Below are 19,483 nucleotides of genomic sequence, written 5' to 3'. Positions count from 1 at the left end.
ATTTTGCCTTCTTTAAATGTTGCTTCTCGCCCTAACAAAGATTTTAGAGAATTTGGCATGCATAAAAATTTATGCATTCCGATTTGTTTTCCCAATTTGTACTTTAAAGGTTCCAAAAAGAATGCCTTTTTTTTTTTTTTTTTTCCTCTTTTCCTTGGTGGCCAGTAGCTCCCACATCTGTAACGAATTCTTTTCTCTCTTATTTAACACCAAATAAGTTACTCCTGTATCCACTAAAATTCCACTTTATTTCCCCTAGTTCATAGTCTTAATGTAACCAGTGGATCTGCTAGGGTAGATTCCCCAGGTCCCCGTCAGTTTAGTTCCAGTTCAGTCACCGGAGCCACTCCATGGCACTGCCCTCCCCAGGCAGTCTCACTTCCAGCGTCCAAAAACCCCCATAGCACGCACACCGGTCCGGTCCCACAGAAAAGAAGAGCCCACTCCCCCACCTCCTGCAGACATCCCTCCTCCCACGCTCAAACACTGGAGCTGCTCGAGCTCCCCTCCTTTCCCCCTTGGTTTTCCTTTTTTTTTTTTTCTTTTTCTCACAGCAGCTCCCCCTGCTCTGCAGGGCCTGCAGATGCCTGCCTCTGCAACGGCACTTCTGGTTTAACCCCTTCTTAACTCTGAATGTGGATGTGCCGCTTGTTGCCAGTGACAGAAATCTCTTCCTCCTTATCAATATCAGATAGGACAGAGGCAGAGGGTGCTCCTCTCGGAGGTACCTGTAGTACGTGATTTTCCACCTTATGTTCCTGATTACTGTTTTTTAACTTTAAACATCTTTCCCCAATATCAGAGGCTGAGCATCTCCAGCGTAACTTTCAGTTTTTCCCTGTCCTTTTCCAAAGCCAAAATTAAGGAATCTGGCGGAGCTATATTAATTTTGCATTCAGTCTGTCACTCTGTGTGATTTCTTAAAGTGAAAAACGTATCTGCATACATTACTTCATCCCATTTTCCTTGCCCCCTTAAAACAACATTAATTGTAACAATGTATTATAGTTCAGAGTTCCATTTTTAGGCCATTTTTCCTGATCTTCCGAAGTATACAAAGTGCCACCATTGGTTACAATATTTTACCAATATTTTCTTATTTACCAAGCCCCCAGGAGACCCTCCAAGTTTTTTCCAGTGTGCCAAAATGCACCCAAAAGGATTCTTTTTCAAGATCTCTTCACTCTGCTGATTTTCCATTATCAATCTCACATTCACACACACACACACAGATGGGATCCCCAGACATACTCCACACAGTTACAACACTTGAGACAAAGACAGACTTAAATTCAACCAAACAAACAACAGTTAATAACACAGTTATAACATCCTGTCACCAGTACCAGAATCGCAAGACCAAAATCATTACTGTAACAAGCCACAAAATAAGCGAATACCAGTAGAATCAAAAGCAATACTTCCTAACCCTTATAGCTCAGACCATATTGTAACATTAATACGGGGGTTTCCTTGAACCCTTTATAGTTGACCAGCCTGTCAGTGTCCCAGGAAGGATGAGACCCTTGTGTCCGACCAGCCTGTCTGCGTCCCACTGTGGGAACCATACTGAACAGCCCACTGTATCGGAGGGTGATTCTACTAACCTATTCAGGGACCCCCGCTGACAGCATCACTGAAAAAAATCCCTTATGGGCTGTTGATAGCACACTGGACCCAAAACCATTTCCACAAGACACCCCCCTGTGTCTTGTAGGACCTAAATCACAAGATGATACCCCCTGCTTAGTTATAACAGTCTGTCACTGATACCAAAACCACAAGACCAAAATCCTTAATATAACAAGCCACAAAATAAATCAAATACAAGTAAAATCCAAAACCTTTTTCTGCAAGACACCCCCTGCGTCTTGCAGGACCCAAACCACAAGAAGCCCCTTCTTCCTTTGGGTGTATACCAGTAAAATCCAAAACCTTTTCTGCAAGACACCCCCTGTGTCTTGCAGGACCCAAACCACAAGAAGCCCCCTGCTTCTTGTGGGTGTATACCAAACGGATGCTAGCAGCCGGGTATACGCCTTTACCTACGAGATTTCTTATCTCGATTTACGGAAGGCTTCCAAACCATGAGTGTGCTTACCAAACCAATTTACGAAACCAATTTACCAAACCGAGGTGCCCCCTGCACGTTACAGTCTATACAGAAAAACAGAATACCTTTTATGAGATGGTCCTTGTCTGCTCCCGCAGCGATCTGAATGAGTCGAGGGGTCCCTCCGGGAAAAATTCCAGAGGGCCCTAGGGAGCCCTGTTCTCAGCGGGTCCTGCAGCTGAGCAGAAAGGGTCCCATCTGGGGTGCCAAATTGATTCGGAGAAAACTCCAGGAACAAACTTGCCAACAAAGTTTTCAAGCTGACACGGGGGATAACTCCTCCTAACGTGTGTCCCCGTATTGCTATACAAGCCATCCTTATATAATCCCTGGGCATACATACATATTCATGAGGCTACGTATGGATTACATCATTTTCCAGAGAGTTCCCCGCATGCATACAGAATTGTGGTGGGGGTCTCTGAGGGTCATTTACTTCTTCCAACAATCTTCATCACTTCTGGCAGCCTTTGAAGCATGCGCAGTAGATGCTCATACCAGTTTATTTGGTTCGTTAGCACCAGAGACATAATAATCCTCCTATCCTCCTACTTATCAGTTAGTTTAACTGTAGCCCATCCTGGACACCTGCCATTCCCAGATACTCCTTATCCCTGTGTCCTGTTCTTCTAGACTGTTTTTCTTAAAACTAGGCCAACTATAATGATTTATCTTGTGAGAATTCTTAGTATGTTCTCTAGTTGTACTCTGTTTTTTTTCTCTATGTATCCTGCACCTCAGTAATTTTCCATTGCTACTGTTACAAAGCCATCAAACTTAACATTACTTAAAACTTCTTATAAAAGTTTCTATATCCCATTTTGTGATTTTTTGCCCCTTTGTCTCAGGAGACAACACATTTCATTCAAATGGGTATTTGCAGAGTAGCTCCTCTGCACGACTGCTAATGGCATGTGAAAAGGTCCTACGCACAGAAAACAGTCTGACATGCTAAAATAAAGAGCTCAGAAGCTGTGAAGTCTGGTGTAGCTGTAAAAATAACTTTTGCTTTGGGAGGGGAGGCTGGGAACCCTGCAGCTCCCGATTCTTTTCAAAGACGATGCCCGGTACCGCAGTGAGGAACACGGAGGCTGCTGTGGCTCCTACAAATCTCCACCAAAACCTTAATTTAAATTACTGTTGAAGATTAAAGGCTAGTGTAAGCCTACACTCCCTTGCAAGCACATTAATTATTAAGGCAACATGCAGAGCTCTGTAATTGGCTGCTGTCTATTAGAACAGTGCTGAGTTTATAAGTTAGGGTGATGGCAGAAGGAGGATGATGATGAACACATACGATTTCTGGGTTTGCTAGTTTGGGGGAGAGGTGGCTTCTAAAACTGGAAGCTATGTGAAGAAAAATCAGGATGCCCTTCTCATAGGAGGTGCCAGGAGAGTGGAGGGAGCAGCCTAGTTGAAAGCAAAGCAAGGAAGCTCCTCCTGCTGACTGCAGCCCAAAATTAAATGGTGATGCTGCCAGGAAGTGAAGACGAGGCAACACTTCTGCTCCCTTGGACAACCAAACTTATAATGCCCTTTCTCTCTACCCCTAGAAAAAAAAACCACAAAACAACCCTGCTTCTGCTCTGCATAGTGCCTTAGCCACTGTGGAAGTTTTTATGCAGCTGTAACATTGTCTTGCTTTCATTTGGTTCATCCTATGGGGAAGCTGTCTCTTCCCCTGGCTGGAAACCAGACAACTCCTTTGAGGGACTTCATTACATTTGCAAACACCTTTACAAAATGGACCCGCCACACATTTGCGGAGCACCTCAGAGTCTGAAACCAATGCCCATGGGTCTGTCAGTGGATCTGCTTCAGCCAACTGTTAGTTCTCTGTCCACAGGGAGCCCCTCTCCAGCAACCCACCCTAAGAAAAGACCACACTGCCCACAACATGCACAAAGGACATAAGGAACATGTATAGACAGCTTGGCTGATGTGCAGCACCATGTCACCCTGTGATAACCTTTTTCTGCCTTGGATCCCCAGGCTTGCTCCCGATCTGACTCAGCCCATCTCAGTTTGGGCCAGGCCCACTCCCGTGTTTAAATACTAGTGAAAACCTGAACAACACACCCCACAAGGGATGCAACAGGAAAAAGGAGAAATCTGAGGTACCACCACCATCTCTGTATACAGATCCAGGGAAGAATGGGGCAGGAAATGATTCCAGCAGGTTGCAAGCCAAGAAAGAGAGTGGACAGACTGCCGTCTTCCTGGAAGAAGGCAAGCAGAAAGTACTGTAGTCATTCTGGCATTGTTTAAACCTGAAAATTGAAGATGGCAGTGGAGAAACCAGCACTGGTCACTTTTCCCCCTCAGCCAGAGTCTGGCCATGGAAGGGATCACAGTGTTTGTCCCTGGGCAGGATACACTGTGTCCCCTCAGCAGCAGATATCACCACGACAACAATGCCATTAAATTGTCAATTGAGTTTAATGCATCATAAAGAAGTAAAACTACATTGGCATATTTAAGACAAACACTTTTTTTTCTATGCACACTATCCACTGGACAGTCCCCTTTCCAAAATAACTACTTTTAACAGTCCAAGACAGTTCTTCAGAAATTCTTCACATATGCAACCTTCCACGCTTTTCCTTGTTTTATTTGTCTGATAAGGAAAAAAAATCATTAAACCTGAAAACATTTACATTGCAAGCCACGTTAGAATGCATAATTGGCATACAATAACCAATGTATAACAATTGTGTTTTACTTAGTTCACTTTGTTCATCAATAAAAGAATATAAAAATCTTGTTCAACCGAGTGTTGTGTATTAAAATAGATTTGTATAGTACTGCACAGTTTCTCCCGGAGTTGTGAAAATGGTTGAAGGGACCATGTGCTGCCTAGTGATGGGCGACGGAAAAAGCCAGTCCCTCGTGTGGTTTGTGTTCTATTAAAACAAAGAATAAAGATATTCGGCACCATGTGATATGCTGATGTGAGAGACTAGCCTTGTGTCGTGCTCTGGTGGCTTCCTGCTTCCCTTAAGTACCTGTTGTGCTAATTGATGGAGAACTCATGAGCGACAGAGACGATGGCATCTGGTGAGTGGTGTGATGTTGAGAAAAACCGGGGTGCCCATAGCTACCTTCCCAGGCAGGCCACAGGGTGATGGGGTCCCTGAGGCCTGTGGGGGGGGGCCAGGCGGACCCTTGCAGTATCAGGAAGACTAGCTAGTGAGACAAACAGGCGCACTGGGGTTTTCTCAGGCTAATGCTAAACACTTCCCAAATGTGCTAAACTCCAACGAAATATTAAAAAGGAATCAAGTTTCAAAAAAAAAACAACCCCACCAACCCAACAAACCCTTTAAAATTTCCATGCCCTGTCCCTCCCCCAGAACTCCTGATATTATCCAGTACGAGAAACAACCCCTGGAGGCAGGGTTCTTTTTTTTTTTTTTTTTTTTCCTCTACCGTTTCAGCAGATATTTCTGCAAGGAAAAAAAAAAAAAAAAAAGAGAGAGAGAAAAATTCTAAGAACAAAAAAAAAAAAAATCAAGTTACATATTTTAACAATAAAAATGCAGTACAAAAATGTAAAGTTATCTTTTTGGCATATTATCTGTATGTGCAAGAAACAAAAGACAGACTATTTATTTGCTTTTTTCCTTAAAAAAAAATCCCAAATTAACAAAAAAGAAAAAACCCAAAATAATCTCTTTAAAAAATAAAACCCAACCTGCCAAAGATTTCCACTATTATGGTTTATGCTAAATCTTGCACAAAAACTCCATGAGAAAAATACACTGATAGCAAAATAAGTAAAAAGGACCTGCAAAAAAGTAAGGAGTTTTACAGTCATACTTTTTTAAATACTTCGGAACGCATATACAGAAGCATCAGCATGAAAATACTTCAATATTTTACTAGAAACGCTAACTTCATACAGTTTCTTTATTTAAATATCTGCAATTCTCAACTCTAATAATACTGAAAAAAAAAGGATCTTTTGTTTCGAAGGCTCTGTGAGCGTCTGTGACGCTGTTCTCATCAACATGGCCCCATCTCCAGGTCATCTGAATCAACGGGGCCAACTTTGTTCCTGTGATAAGAATCCATCTCGAGTCCTAAGTAGTTCAGTTTCTGGTTATCTCACCAATTTCCCTCCCACACATAGCTCTCAACCCAACTACTTCTCTACTAACTCACTAACTCTTTGCATTGAAAATTTTCCCTTTAAAGCAGAACTGAAAACCTGTCTGCCCCCCACAAAAGGATATCCCATTTCCTATCGGCCATTCTTTTCCTGTTCATCCTCAGTCATAAATACATTAAGGCCAACATAACAACAAAAATCTCATAAGCACTGAAGGTCTCGGCAAATACAAAACCGCAGCACAACCCACTCCGTGGGAACCCGCTGCCACAGTGACCTACAAACTGGGCTGCTTGGTCTGGAAGTTTCTATTTTGCGTATCAAAACTGAGATTGTTCCTTCTCTCTCCTTTGTTTCAGTTTAATCTCTCCTCTGCGCATGTGTATAAAGTTTTTTCTCCCCCCTTCTTTTGCTCTCTGGCAGCCAGCTCTGTCAGTTGTTACCCTGTGATTGCTGCAAGGCTTTGTGCATGGCAGCGGAGGCAGGGGAGGGTTTGATCCAAGGGACAGTTAGCAGGGAGGAGGTGGTGGTGGTCGTCATGGTAACCTGAATCATCTGCTCGTTTTGTATCAGTCTAATGAGGGTTTTGAGACGTTCCAGTGATGACTGAGTCCCTTTCTGCTGGGCCAACAGGCTGGTTTTTAGCTCTAAGCATTTCTGTCAAATAAAGAGAAGGGGAGAGAGAAGGAAAGACTGAGAATACATTCAAATTGGTGTCAAACATCTCTCCAAACATCCTTTTTTGTCTTGAGTGCATGTCCTATGCAAATGAAGCATATTCTCCTTTGGGGATAGCAAAACCACAGCTTAACGAATGGAGTAATCACCAGTGCTGCATACACTGCAGAAACTGTCTAAGGTAATGATATTTGTCCCAGTACAAGTGGATTCAGAGGATGTTTCCGATCTCAACCTGCAGACAGTCTGGCAGAAATGCCTTCTGAACTTCAAATTGATTACTAGCATGGGATTGCGATAGCTGTATTACTGAGAAGTACCAAAAACAACAGTGAGTTCTCTACATCTTACCAAAAGGCACTGATAAGCACTTGAGCGATAAACCTCACCATGATGCATTTCATACGTGCCACACATTTTAGGGAGTCAGTACTGTGAAGCTAAGTTGATCTCCTGAAGATAATGTCAATATTTTTCTGGTGGAAAATTTGATCTAAGACAACTACTGTTATACCACTGCAGTCACAAGAAAGGCTTTTCCTATGGGGTGGCCAAACTGCACCCCACAATCACTGAAAACATTTCATACAAACCTACATGGAAATGAGTGTGAGACCAAGAGCCAAACAAAGGATTCCCAAATCTCCCTCTTCTCCATGAAGGCATAAGAAAGAATCCGTAATTCTCCTTTCCCTCCCCAACCACATACTGCTACAGCTAACATCCCATTCTCTACACTGTCAACTGGCCTGTCAGGGACTATATATGAGAGCACAAAACCCTGAGCCTGTCAGCCAGATGGAAGAGGATGGTGGCCTCTAGTATCTGAAACCTCATGTTTTCTTTCTCTCAGATGGCCCAGGGGTCTTGCAAAACTGGTTACTTGCTCTTCTCTTGCTATAGTCTAGACTGCTCAGGGCAGGGGGATTCTCTAGTCCTGGGGAAGCAGGAAATGCTGACCTGAAAGTCAAGCTGTTTGAAAAGGCAACCATGTGGAGCTGCTCAGAGGTTGTTTTAGAAAGATGAAATCCCAGGTGAATGATAAATCATGTTCTGTTTTTACCAAATAATACCATTCCACCTATGGTGTATATGAGAGTGTTCTCTGTAATGCAAATCTATGTTAAGGTAAATATCAGAAATGAAATTGCTCTGTGCCAGAACAACTTTAATTGTTTTCTCCTTTCAAGTGGATGTATCTCCAATAAAGACAATCATTGGCTGATATTACAATTCAAATAAGACAGTGCTGCCCACTAAAAGAACCTGATTCTGCTTAGGTAGGAACTTCCTGATTTTGACAGCCTTGACATACACCTGATAACTGACTGCATCCTCAAATGCTTTTCTTTCTCTAAACACCTCATCCCACTGCACTCTCCTACATACTAAAGATATTCCGTACCCCCGAGTCACTTCTTCATACATACGTGTGTTTCCATTAGTGCTGATGGTGGCTATACCCACTTCCCCACTGTGATGTCTTTTAATAAGTTATTGCTTTTCCTTCCACTCTATTTTAAATGTGATAAATATTTTAACATGCCTCCTCTGGATAACTGCAATGGTAAAACAAGTAGTGACCAGTTACTCCTGCAGCTGCCACTTTGATTTTTCCAGGGTAAGAAAGTTTCAAATAATTTATGAAGCTTCCCCTTATGAGTGGGCCTGAGGTGAGGTTGCCCCAGATAAGTTCCTTCAGCCATGGAGGATAGGAATTATGGCTTTTCATTCATTAGTGCCAGAGACTGGTCCTCATAGCATGGTATAACATGGGAGACATCTCCAGTCAACATTTAGCTTTGAAAGGAGTTCATGGAGAAATTATTGTGAATCCATTTCCAGTTATGGAGTGGCTGTTACAACATTCAGCCAGTTAGTCGAATAAAGATGGCTATTTCTACCTAATCTCAAGAGTTTTGAGCTAATAGATATGCAGACACCACTGAAGGATACGGTTCTGACTAAACTTTTCACCTGGAGAATGGAAGTGCCTTAGAGTCAATGGGTAGATAAGAGCTGTGTATGGCACTACAAAGACGGAATCCATGGCTATTTTGGGAGGGGGAGAAGGAGGAGGGGTTGTGTGCAACACGAATTCAGGCGGTTTCTCCTCCTCAGCCTGCCAAAGCAGCTTGCTTTTGTGCATTACGGAAATCTCCATGATTTTCCTCAGAAACACATTCATACTTGAACAGCTATAGCTTGGGAGCATAAATCATTTCCTACCCACAAAATACCAGTTTTTCAGGCATAAATGCTTTATCAACATCTCTGCAGGAGACTCTGTGTCCCCAGTCAGGTGTCCTACCTTCAATGCATTGTTGAGAAGTCGATCTTTTTCTTCTAACTGTCTATGCTCATTCTTCAGCTCACTGCTTCTCTTTAATAGCTTCCGTTTCTCTTCTTCTTTGACTGTGGAACAATAAGGTTAAGGATGCAGAAGTTAAGAAAAGGACACATGGCAAAACTGTGTGCTTAACAGAAGAAAATGGAAGAATGTATTTTGAATAGCGAGTTTCAGGTCTCATTAGCCTTTTGTCAGCAGATACAGGCAAATAAATCTGGAGTTTCTGCTTGCACACAGGACAAGCCAAAAGCTATAGTGCACCTTTAAGGTAAGTTAAAATTAATTCTTAGACCACATGTTTTGCAGACGTCTCCGAGAGAAAGTTGAATGGCATTTAAGAACAGGTCAGTCACCTGGAATGGCAACAGTTAGTGACCCTGACTGAAAAACACAATCTTAACAGTACCAGACCTCTGCAAAGTTCCTTACAAATATGATCTAATGCCCCGAACAGCCCATTATAGGAGTGCAACAGGGAACTAAAAAAGAGTAATGGTCAATGCACAGATATCATACAACATCTGACACTAATGATTACGATTCCAAATAATACTGAAACAATTAAGAACTAATACTGCTGTGGTCTCAGAGACATTAGTCTGGCATCGTACTACATACCCAATCACATGGCTCTGCCTAGCCTGACTGTGTCTCTCTACCTCCCAGCCTGAAATAATTCTGCCTCAAAATCCCATTTCTAGGCCTGTTCTTAGGAAGGCACCACTTTCATAACAGGCTCCTCCACAGGGTGAAGGTCCTGAGGGATCAATTGCAGCTTCCTTAAAGAGAGAAGTTAGCCCACCATGAGGGGAAGGGGAGAGAAAGTGACCTTCTGTTCCCAGGCTTACTAATGTCATCCACCTGGTAGTATTACAACACTACTTTAATATTAGTGCTATGAAGGACCCAAAAGGCATCGCATGTCACAAGTAGGGAACCCCTTGTCAATAGCCGTGTTAATCCCTACCTGTTTTATGAGTAACGTAAGAGTGAACAATAGCCAGAGTTCCAGTCCATGGCACATTGTCATCTTTCTTTAACACCTAAAAACCCAGGAAACAATAAAAAGTTAGGACTCCACAAAGACACACATTAATGTTTTTCTTCCTGCAGCCTCACAGCTCTGCAGGACCAGATCTAGGGTCCTTGTCTCAGAATCTGCAAGCTGAAAAGTAAAGAGAGAATACTTTGAGTAGCCTTCTCCACTGGGGCTTACCCCTTTACACATCACTATAAACAGCACTACCTAACAGTGGTAAAAGGGGGTTACACATCCTGTTTCTTCTTGCCATGGCCAGAAGACATTCTTCAGCCCCTGACATGCAGATATCTACACTGTCAGGAGTGTTGTCTGCCCAGCATGGTCCATATAAAAACATGACTGTACGGATCTAATCGTGGGCTGCTCTGATCTCTGCAACTGCATACAGGAACTTTCCCTTGACATTTTCAAAGAAGCATAAATTATCTCAGTGCTAAACTCTAACGCACAAAATCTAAGCCTCCACTCTACAATTTAATGACACTGTTTTAATAGTCTTTGTCCTGTTCATGCAGTCAACATCATTCACAGCAAATAAATAAATTAGTATTTCTGACATGCTGATCAACAGTTGTGTGTAAAAACCATAGCTTTCAGATCCACTGGTGAACAATGTACCCTTCTGACACTTTCTCCCTCATCTGTAAGATTTTCATTACTTGCCTGACAACCCTACATCGTGGTGGTTTTATTGTACAGAACGGGAAAAAAGAAGAGACATTTTAAGAGGACGAATCTCAGAAGATGTGATTACAGGGAGGCTAAGAAACTCAGTGTATGTTCTAACTCTAGGACAATGAAAATACCAGAACCAAATGCTGCAAACTGTACTAAAAACCTCTTGGTATTACTTTAGCTAAGGTAGTCCCCTAAGCTGTGACTACAGGTTAGTTTAGTGGTACACAAATTCAAGGTTTCTCCCATTTTCTTTTTCTCTGGGTTCTATGCTCCACGTAACTTACCTTCTGTTGGCACTTTGGACAGACCCAAACCCCCTTGGGGGCAGTTTTGAGGGGTGGGTCCAAGCAGTTGAGGTGATATGCTCTGGGACATGTGCCACAGGGCTGCAAGTTAACACCACGCTTGCAAGCAGTGCAGTGTTCATCATGGTGGATTTCATTCTGCAAGAGAAGAAAATGGACGGCTTTGGTAAAATCAATGCATTGGCAATTCCTCTCTATAGCGTATTCAAGGCCTCTGTTGAAACAGGCTCATTCAAACACAAAATCTAATTGCCTGGCCTCTGTAGAAGACAGAAATAATGGTGTATGATAGGAACAGATACAAACAAACAAAAGAGCCAGAAGCAAATTGCATAAATTGAAACAGTGAAATAAAACCCAAGTAATCAAACAAACACAAGAGAGAGTTGACTAATATAGCCACTTTGTGACACAGGAATTAATTTATTTATTTGTGATAATGTGTCACTCCAACACATGTATCATCATGCACAGCTCTATTTTGAAGTGTAGGTCAAAGTCAGTATGTGGATCACTTGTTCTTCATGTCCAAACCAGAAAGAAATAAGCAAGAAAAAGTTTCGTGGGAAAAAGCACAGCTCCATGTTTTAAGCCCATTGCTCAAAGAGCAGCTAGGAAAATGGTATGTTCAGCCTTTTGCTATGCACCCTCTTTTATGAACCCCTCTAGAGGGCTCCTCTGTTCCTCTGTTCTCGCTGGCCCTAATTGTTCTCTGTACAGACTTGCTCTGACACCCTTTCTCCAACAAGACTTATTACTACTTTGTCTGAAGAGATATCTAAAATGAACTAAGACTCATCAACAAAGTTACAATGTCATGTAGTAAATTGTTATGCTAATCTGGTGGCAACATTAATTGCTCTTTGTATAATTAAGTGCATTTTAATAAAGGAGATACTGATTTTGAAACTCTCATGGCTTGTGAATCATAAAAACTCCTAAATTTTCCCAGTGCTTTTTCAGGAAGGAGAATAATAATTTTGTATCTTAGTTAATTCCAAAAGCATAATTTCGTTTTTAGGGGTATTAATTATAATGTGTCATGATAGTTTTAGGCTTATATCTTGAATTCTAACTCAGTCCCATTAAAAAAATCACTCTTTAGAAATTCCCTGCCCCAAAAGTTTTAATTTTAACTTCCGTGTAAAGAGAGTTCATCTATACAAATTAGAATGGTTAGCAATTTTTCTTAAAATTTTCATTAAACCCAAAAATCTGGACTAGCAATTTCTCAATCAGTGGATTCAACAAAGGGATTAAACTCAAGCCATTTCTTGCATATGAAAGCACAAGAGCTCATCTCTTTGAAATTCTAACTTAGGGGCTCAAAGATTTAGTTACGTGGGAAATGTTTCACACAAGCAATATGAAAGGCAAAGAGAATACTGCCATTTTGTACCTTGATAGAGACTAAAATAATCAGAAGCAAGCACTGAATTACACAGTGATGAGAAAGACACTGGTAGTACACAAATTTTGCTACACATACCTTCCAGAACGCATCCTCATTTGCTAGCATGTGAAAGAAGGGCAAAGAACAGATTAGTGGGAAATACGTCACTGCAGTGAATGCTAGTTCTCAGCTATGAGAGTAATTTCATTAAAGCGGTGACACAAGAGATCAGGACATTGCCAAAATTAATGTGGGCAGGATAGAATGCAACAGCAAGTGGTGGGATTAGCATCTGAGATTTTAAAATGTACACTGCAGGCATCCCACGATGCTAAAATGCCATAGTATGAGAAGCACATTCCATTTCAGATTTTCAGAAATGTTCATACCGAGCTCCTCTCCACCTGACAGTAGTCAAAAAGTCCTTCTTAAGGACTTCAGCCTTCCTGCTGGGTGATGAACAGTCTGGCCCTGAACCAGCAAGGCACTTAAGTGGATGCTTAACTTGGAGTATGAAATTGGTGCCGCTGACTTACCGTTAACCACATGTTTAAATGTTCAGCTGATTCATGGCCAAAATAGTCAGCTATCTGTGGGAGTCAGCTTTGTGTTATCATCAGCTCTTTATCATCAAACTCCTCCCACCCAAAATGCCAAGATTTCCTGACCTTTTAATGAACTGAGCTTGCAGTGATTGCATTCACAGCCTGACAAGAACAAGAACCACTGGAGCTTACTGGAAAGCAGACCAAGCCTTTCATAAAAATATTTGTGAAATTCATCACACTTTGGTCCAAAAATAAAAAGCCAGGAAATTTTAACAGCTTTATGAAAACTGCAGAGTGGGTTGTAATTTTTGCTGCTGATTTGTAAGAGTCTGGTGCATGCTGTCCCAATGCCAAACAGCTGATGGAGAGGCCTTTTTCTTTGGATTAAAGTGGAAACAACCAAACTGGTATTTCTGTCCTTCAGCTCCCTCTGATCACAGTGTCCCAGTATGATCCCTCATATACGGACCAACTTGTGAGTTGTTTCCTGCTGTTACATGTTCATTTTGTACACTGATGCATGCATACACATGAAGATGCAGCATCCAGTGCTGCCACTCACGCATGATGCGCAAGAACAGGATAAGCACGAAGTAGATATTTCTACTGCAGAAGTATCCTTACAGATACTAGCAGTTTATGGGCTTCCCTGACCTGGAGTTTGCATCTTTAGTCTTACATTTAACAGCCTTAGATAGCTGGGGTTTTTTCTTCCATAAATTCGTCTATTTTCCCAATAATTGTAGGATCCTTTGGCAATGAATTCCATAAATAATCACAGACTTGAAGATGTCACTTCATATATACAAATACACACACAGAGATCCACTGTGATATGACACCATGATTATTCAGGGGATATAAATGTTATTCAGATACGCTAAGGCTTGATAACTGAAGAGTCTTTTCTACAAATGATACATGTCAGAGCATGTGACCTCATTTCAGGTAAGACATTTTCAGATAAATGAACCCTGATTAATCGCCATTTTGCTCAAAATTCACAAGAATCATTCTTTTCTGCATTTCTGGAAATTACAGTTGTTTCCTGCACTTCACAGGAGTTTTTTACTTTGCTTAATTCTCTTTTCAGCTCACTTAAAAAAAAAAAAAAAAACAAAATAAAACACAGTTTAAACATTTTAAAATATGTCCACTTCTGCCTTCTAGTTGCTGAAAAAATAAACCAAAGACAGTTATTTTAAAGGAGCGTTTTATAAGAGAAGTGGAAATTAGCTCTGCAATAAAGGTGTACAACTATATCACTGCAGTGCCAAGCTGTCTGGACAGTGTCCATCTTCAGTTCAGAGCTTGCACAGCATCTACCACAGTGATGCCTGGTGCACATAGCTAACAAACCCCTACAGAGGTGGGGAGTTCTACTGTAAAGAAGTCCAGCTTAAAATTGTCAGAACATGCAGCATCCCAATACAGATACAGGATGCTGGGAAATAGAACCCAAAGACACAGGACTTGAAGAGGAATTAACCATTTAAGAGAGAGAGTGCTGATTTCCAAGTGGCTCTGAGACAGCCACTTCACTGTCACTTACTTGCCTACTTCCTTGCAAAGAGAATGGGAAATGTGGCAGAAAGAAGGTCAGAGATACCAAACTCTAACTTAAATGAAATCCACTGAGGGGCTAACAACCCAGCTTGCTAACACTGCCATTCTCTTGTGTTTTTTCCCATGTGTTTACATGGGAAAAACAAGTGCTATGATAAGACAAATCATAAAATATAATTTTAATTTTGAAGATAAAACTAAGCCTGGAATAATGTTCTTTCCACTGGGACTCACACAAGCATGGGCTCCTGCTAAGAGGCATGTTATCATAGCTGTTTACTGTGTAATAACCTCTCTTGTCCTCTGAGACCCTATGCATTAGAGACATATGCTAAGTAGGCCAATTGTCTGCATCTAGCACATGAAGTTTTGAAGGTAGAGAGAAGCACCGCTGAGATTCAGTTGGTTATCCTGTGGTGCAGGAATTCCAGGCAGAGCCAAAAAGATGAATCTCAAGCACTAAACATGACATTTGACAGTTATATCAAGCTACCACTGAAACACTGTCAACTTATGTCTTAATTGGAATTACCCCTGCAAATGCTCCTGAGACAATATTTCGCTTCGAAAAATGCCTACCTTCCCTTACCTATAATATACTTAAATTATAAAGGCAACACAAGGGTAAGGATAATCACATTTCTTTACTGGTGTTCTCTCTTCTGAAATGCAAGTCAAGCTTCCTGGTTTCTCTCTTAAAATCCTAAATGGGCCACATCTGAAGAATTACACTGTATTTAATGTTCTCCATGTTTCATCTCCACCTCCCAGCTCTTTGCCTTCTCTATACGTCGCACATTTTTCCTGGAATGGGCCTCTTCACATGTTCATCATCATTCCCAAAAGGCTCATCTGGATTGTTCATTCTCCAGGCTTTTACCCTCAAATTTTCAGCATCTGAAGTTCTTATACATACCAGATTGGAAGGCATCTTCAAGGCCATCAAATTTAGATTTATGATTCCAGTTCTTGGAGTCAGAAAAATAGCATGGGTTTCAGCCATTGTTTTTAAAACCTTAGCTGTTAAGGACGGACAGCAGTTTCTTAAAGCTGATGAAAAGAGGCCAATGGAAAGCCCAGAATAGTTATCACTTTTTAAATCCCAATTTTTCAACATACATATTTTAAGCACTTGGGGTTGGTCAACACTGCTTTCTCCAATCAGTCTTCTCACTGCATGGTGCTTACACTATGAGGGATCAGATTTTCCACTGCTTGCAGAGACTTTGGATCCATTTCTACATAGTTTTGACCTTTACCTTTATCCTTCAATTGCTTTTTCAGGAAAACCATCTATTTTCACTGCACACTAAAAAGTGCAGGGACCTTACACAAAGTAATGCCCTATGGTGGTCTAACAGTAATTCATATGAAATCCTACTAATAAATATTTAACATGTCATTAGAATAGTAGTATATTTGTTTAAAAATATGCTTACCTCTTGTAGAAAGAAACAAGGGGTTATTCAAATAATTTGACGCAAGGCGTTTCCGCTACAAAGGAAAAGAAACAAACCACAGTGTCATTGAAAAGTACTCTGGTTGCCTTAGACAATTTCATATTAGCAACCCCACGAGCTTCCCTCATACATAACCAGCTATCCAGAAGCCAGTTCTGTGACTTGCCTACAGTTTGTAGGCACATTGCAAGCAATGTATTAGGGCCTAAGCAAAATATTTCTCTTTTCAGAGGCTAATGTGTACAACCTCTAGGAGCTGACAGTGGTCTCAATCTGCTGAGGTCACCAAAATTTTCCAAACTTATAAATGCAGACCACTGGAAACCTGACTCAGATGTTTTAACTCATTTAATTCAGCCCATTGCCAACTTGTCAGATGGCAATGTTGGTCAATAGCAAGCCAGGCTTCATTAACAGCCTATATAACCCCTAATTGGTTCTCTGAGCCATCCAATACTTGTACAGCAGGAATGGAAACAGTACTATTTTCCTCCATTAGACATTGTTAGACTCTGCTTGGAAGAAAATTAGAGGGGTTTTGCTAATAAATGATTTATTCTGTGGTGAGTAAACTGTTCTCCTATACACGGGTGCCTGCCAGTCTGTTAATGAATTTTGAATACACATTTCTTCCTTCAAAAAATACCCAACCTGAAATTTAACCCTTTCCTATGAAAAAAAAAAAAAAGAAAGAAAGAAAGCAAGCAAGCAAGCAAGCAACTGAGGTTGGGCAAAAAACTTTGAAAGCAAAAAGCACAACATTCAAGCAAAGACGTAAGACCGTGATCACATTTTTGTAATCAAGGACGTTAGCATCACCACTACAGATGCTGAGCTCCTGCCGTTTTGAGGGGCATTGGCAAATAAAAAGTCTAATTTATATGCAACTTCAATTTAAACAATCATGAATTAAAGATCATTCAGTAGACTAACCGTAAATTAAACTGCACCAAAATGCCTGAAAAGCCACAAAATACCTCAACTCACTGATTAGCAAATCAATCTGAGCAGCTAATTGATCAGAGAAAAACCATCTGCCTCCATTTTACTTGAACGGCATTCCCCATGGTCAGTACTTAATGACAGCTCCTAATGAGGACACAGCTGATCAGCCACAGGACTCTTTCAGAGACGTTGCTTTCTCCATGCCATCTTTCACTTCAGGATATGCTTTTGAGAATAGATATAATGAGAAGGATGAAACTCCTCCATCACCTCTTCTATCCCTACTCCATGATAATTAAATTTCTCACACTGATCAGACTAGAGCTACAAAACTCTGCTGCAAGTATTTTAATGAACTCATTGGGACAAAAAGGTCTAAAAGAAGACACTACAAATTTGATACTAGCAGTTCCTAATGTGTTAAGTACTGAATGTACGGACATCAGTATTTGCTCTGAAGAGGTCATTAGAGAGAAGTTGATGAGTTCTGAAGAATTCAAATGCCCAGAGCTGTTCTGGAGTATAAAATTCTCAAATACTTTCATGAAAAGAACAATCAAGCACTAAGCAGCTTGACTACAGAAATGGGTTTCTTCTTAGCTTCATCTGTTGGCTGTCTGCCAACAAACACAGAAATCTGAAATGCTGGAATACCAAAAATTCTGCACCACTTGTACCTAAATAAAAGCCTAAATGAATTACAGGAACAAAAAAACAAAAACAGAAACAAAAGAATGATAAAAGAAAAATCACTTTCTTTAGGCTTAACTCAGAACACAGAAATAACTTGCTTAAATGGAGACCTGTCTGAAAATCGATTCCATTCCTGTAGGAAGTTCAAATTGTAACCCCAAACTGTGGTGAAATTTCAAAGGTGGAATTTTAATAAGCTGAATAAATGCATATATGTCAGTTCAGAAAGAAATAAAAAAATAATTCCAGAAAATATTTGGTCTATTTATATGCTGCCTTTACACCAGAGTTGCAATTCAGTATTGCGTAGGACCACATTTTGCTACTACTAAAAATGTAACAGCATAGCTGTTAACAGACAACAGACATTATCCAGAGCATTTTATTCTTAATTATGCATTATTGTATTTATTATGCAGCCTTCCATACCCCCTGCAGAGCACACTGATTCTTAAACCAACGCATCCCTTTTATGAACACCACTAATAAAAAAAAGCAAAGTTCTCCATTTATTACTTGGCGCATAGGAGAAGAAAAATATCAACGCAAGTCTGAACATAATGCAGTGCTTCTGTTCTTCAATTCTGACCTAAAGGGACTGTCTGTGTGGGTGAAAGAGTACCTAGGTCCTGCATTAATTTAGTCCTTTTGGCCTTTATTAAAACTAAGACAAATCTGAGTTTGAAGCAAGTGATTTTGTGGAGTGAAAACCTGTTGCTTAGGTACTGAGAGGAGATCTTTTTTCTACATCAATATCTGTTTGCAAGTAAATGTGTGGTTCTACATTCATATATACTTGTCATAAGAAGCACTTAAACCTTTTATTGACATGAAACAGAACTATGATAAGAAACTGAATGATAAAGTACCTCTGTTTCCAAGAGTCCACTGTAGGCTGGATTTGCTGTGCTTCTTCTCTTTCTTTCCTGACGCTTGCTCTGGATTTCTGTAACCATGGAAAGAAATGTGAATTGTGTGTTTCTCATTCATCAGGGAAAAATGTAGATCTAACTTGTTAAGCAAGATGCTCTTACCCTCAACCCCTTGGGCTTTGTGTTCAGTTTCAGTTTCTAAAATATAATTGGGTTGCATCAGCATTGATATTTGCTGCAGTTCAAGGTTTGACATTAATAAGCTTTTCCTTGTAAGATTCAGAATACAGGCTTTTTTTTTTTATTTCTTTCCTCCAAGATGGACTTCTCCTGCCCTACAAGATTTTTATTATGATCCCTTCAGACACATATTCAGCAAGCATCAACGGAGAGCTTTCAAAATACTATCAATGGCTGCTATTAACAAAAATGAAGCATTTAAAGCAGTTAAGCCTTGCAATTCATATCAGACGAAAGCATAAAGATCCTTTTAAATTTAATTTACATACTTTTGTTCTGTGAAGGTTAGAAAATGCATGGTCAGAATGGTATGGTCAGACTGAGCTCTAACTAGGGCATGATGATTTATCCATCCAAAAATACACAACATCATGATCCCAAGCATGCAAAATGTTGTTACGAGCTGTACACGTATTCGTGTCACTGGTAACAGCAGCACAGAAATAGGCTCGTCAAATTGCAGTCCTGTTCAGAAAAGAGTGAAACACA

At 40.6% G+C, this 19,483-nt stretch overlaps 1 protein-coding gene across 3 annotated transcripts in view; it reads right to left on the bottom strand.

The window, feature by feature from the left end:
* Nucleotides 1-6,002: 6,002 nt before the first annotated feature.
* Nucleotides 6,003-19,483, bottom strand: part of PHF21B (PHD finger protein 21B) — a 164,894-nt gene continuing 151,413 nt past the window's right edge. For all 3 annotated transcript variants that reach the window (XM_061358969.1, XM_061358953.1, XM_061358959.1), the window contains 7 exons: nt 18,752-18,828; nt 16,224-16,278; nt 12,767-12,789; nt 11,257-11,415; nt 10,220-10,295; nt 9,214-9,317; nt 6,003-6,881 (listed from right to left, as the gene is read on the bottom strand). In XM_061358969.1, coding sequence (XP_061214953.1) covers nt 6,657-6,881; nt 9,214-9,317; nt 10,220-10,295; nt 11,257-11,415; nt 12,767-12,789; nt 16,224-16,278; nt 18,752-18,828 — 719 coding nt within the window. In that variant the 3' untranslated portion in view covers nt 6,003-6,656. The remainder of the gene's footprint in view (nt 6,882-9,213; nt 9,318-10,219; nt 10,296-11,256; nt 11,416-12,766; nt 12,790-16,223; nt 16,279-18,751; nt 18,829-19,483) is intronic.

The sequence above is a fragment of the Neopsephotus bourkii genome, unplaced genomic scaffold (assembly GCF_033783945.1).
Source record: "Neopsephotus bourkii isolate Nb327-2 ecotype Australia unplaced genomic scaffold, CSIRO-AGI_Nbou_v1 NB_107, whole genome shotgun sequence".
Classification (NCBI taxonomy): Eukaryota; Metazoa; Chordata; class Aves; order Psittaciformes; family Psittacidae; genus Neopsephotus; species Neopsephotus bourkii.
Note: the sequence above shows the minus strand (reverse complement) of the source record. Positions and strands in the feature narration are given on the sequence as shown.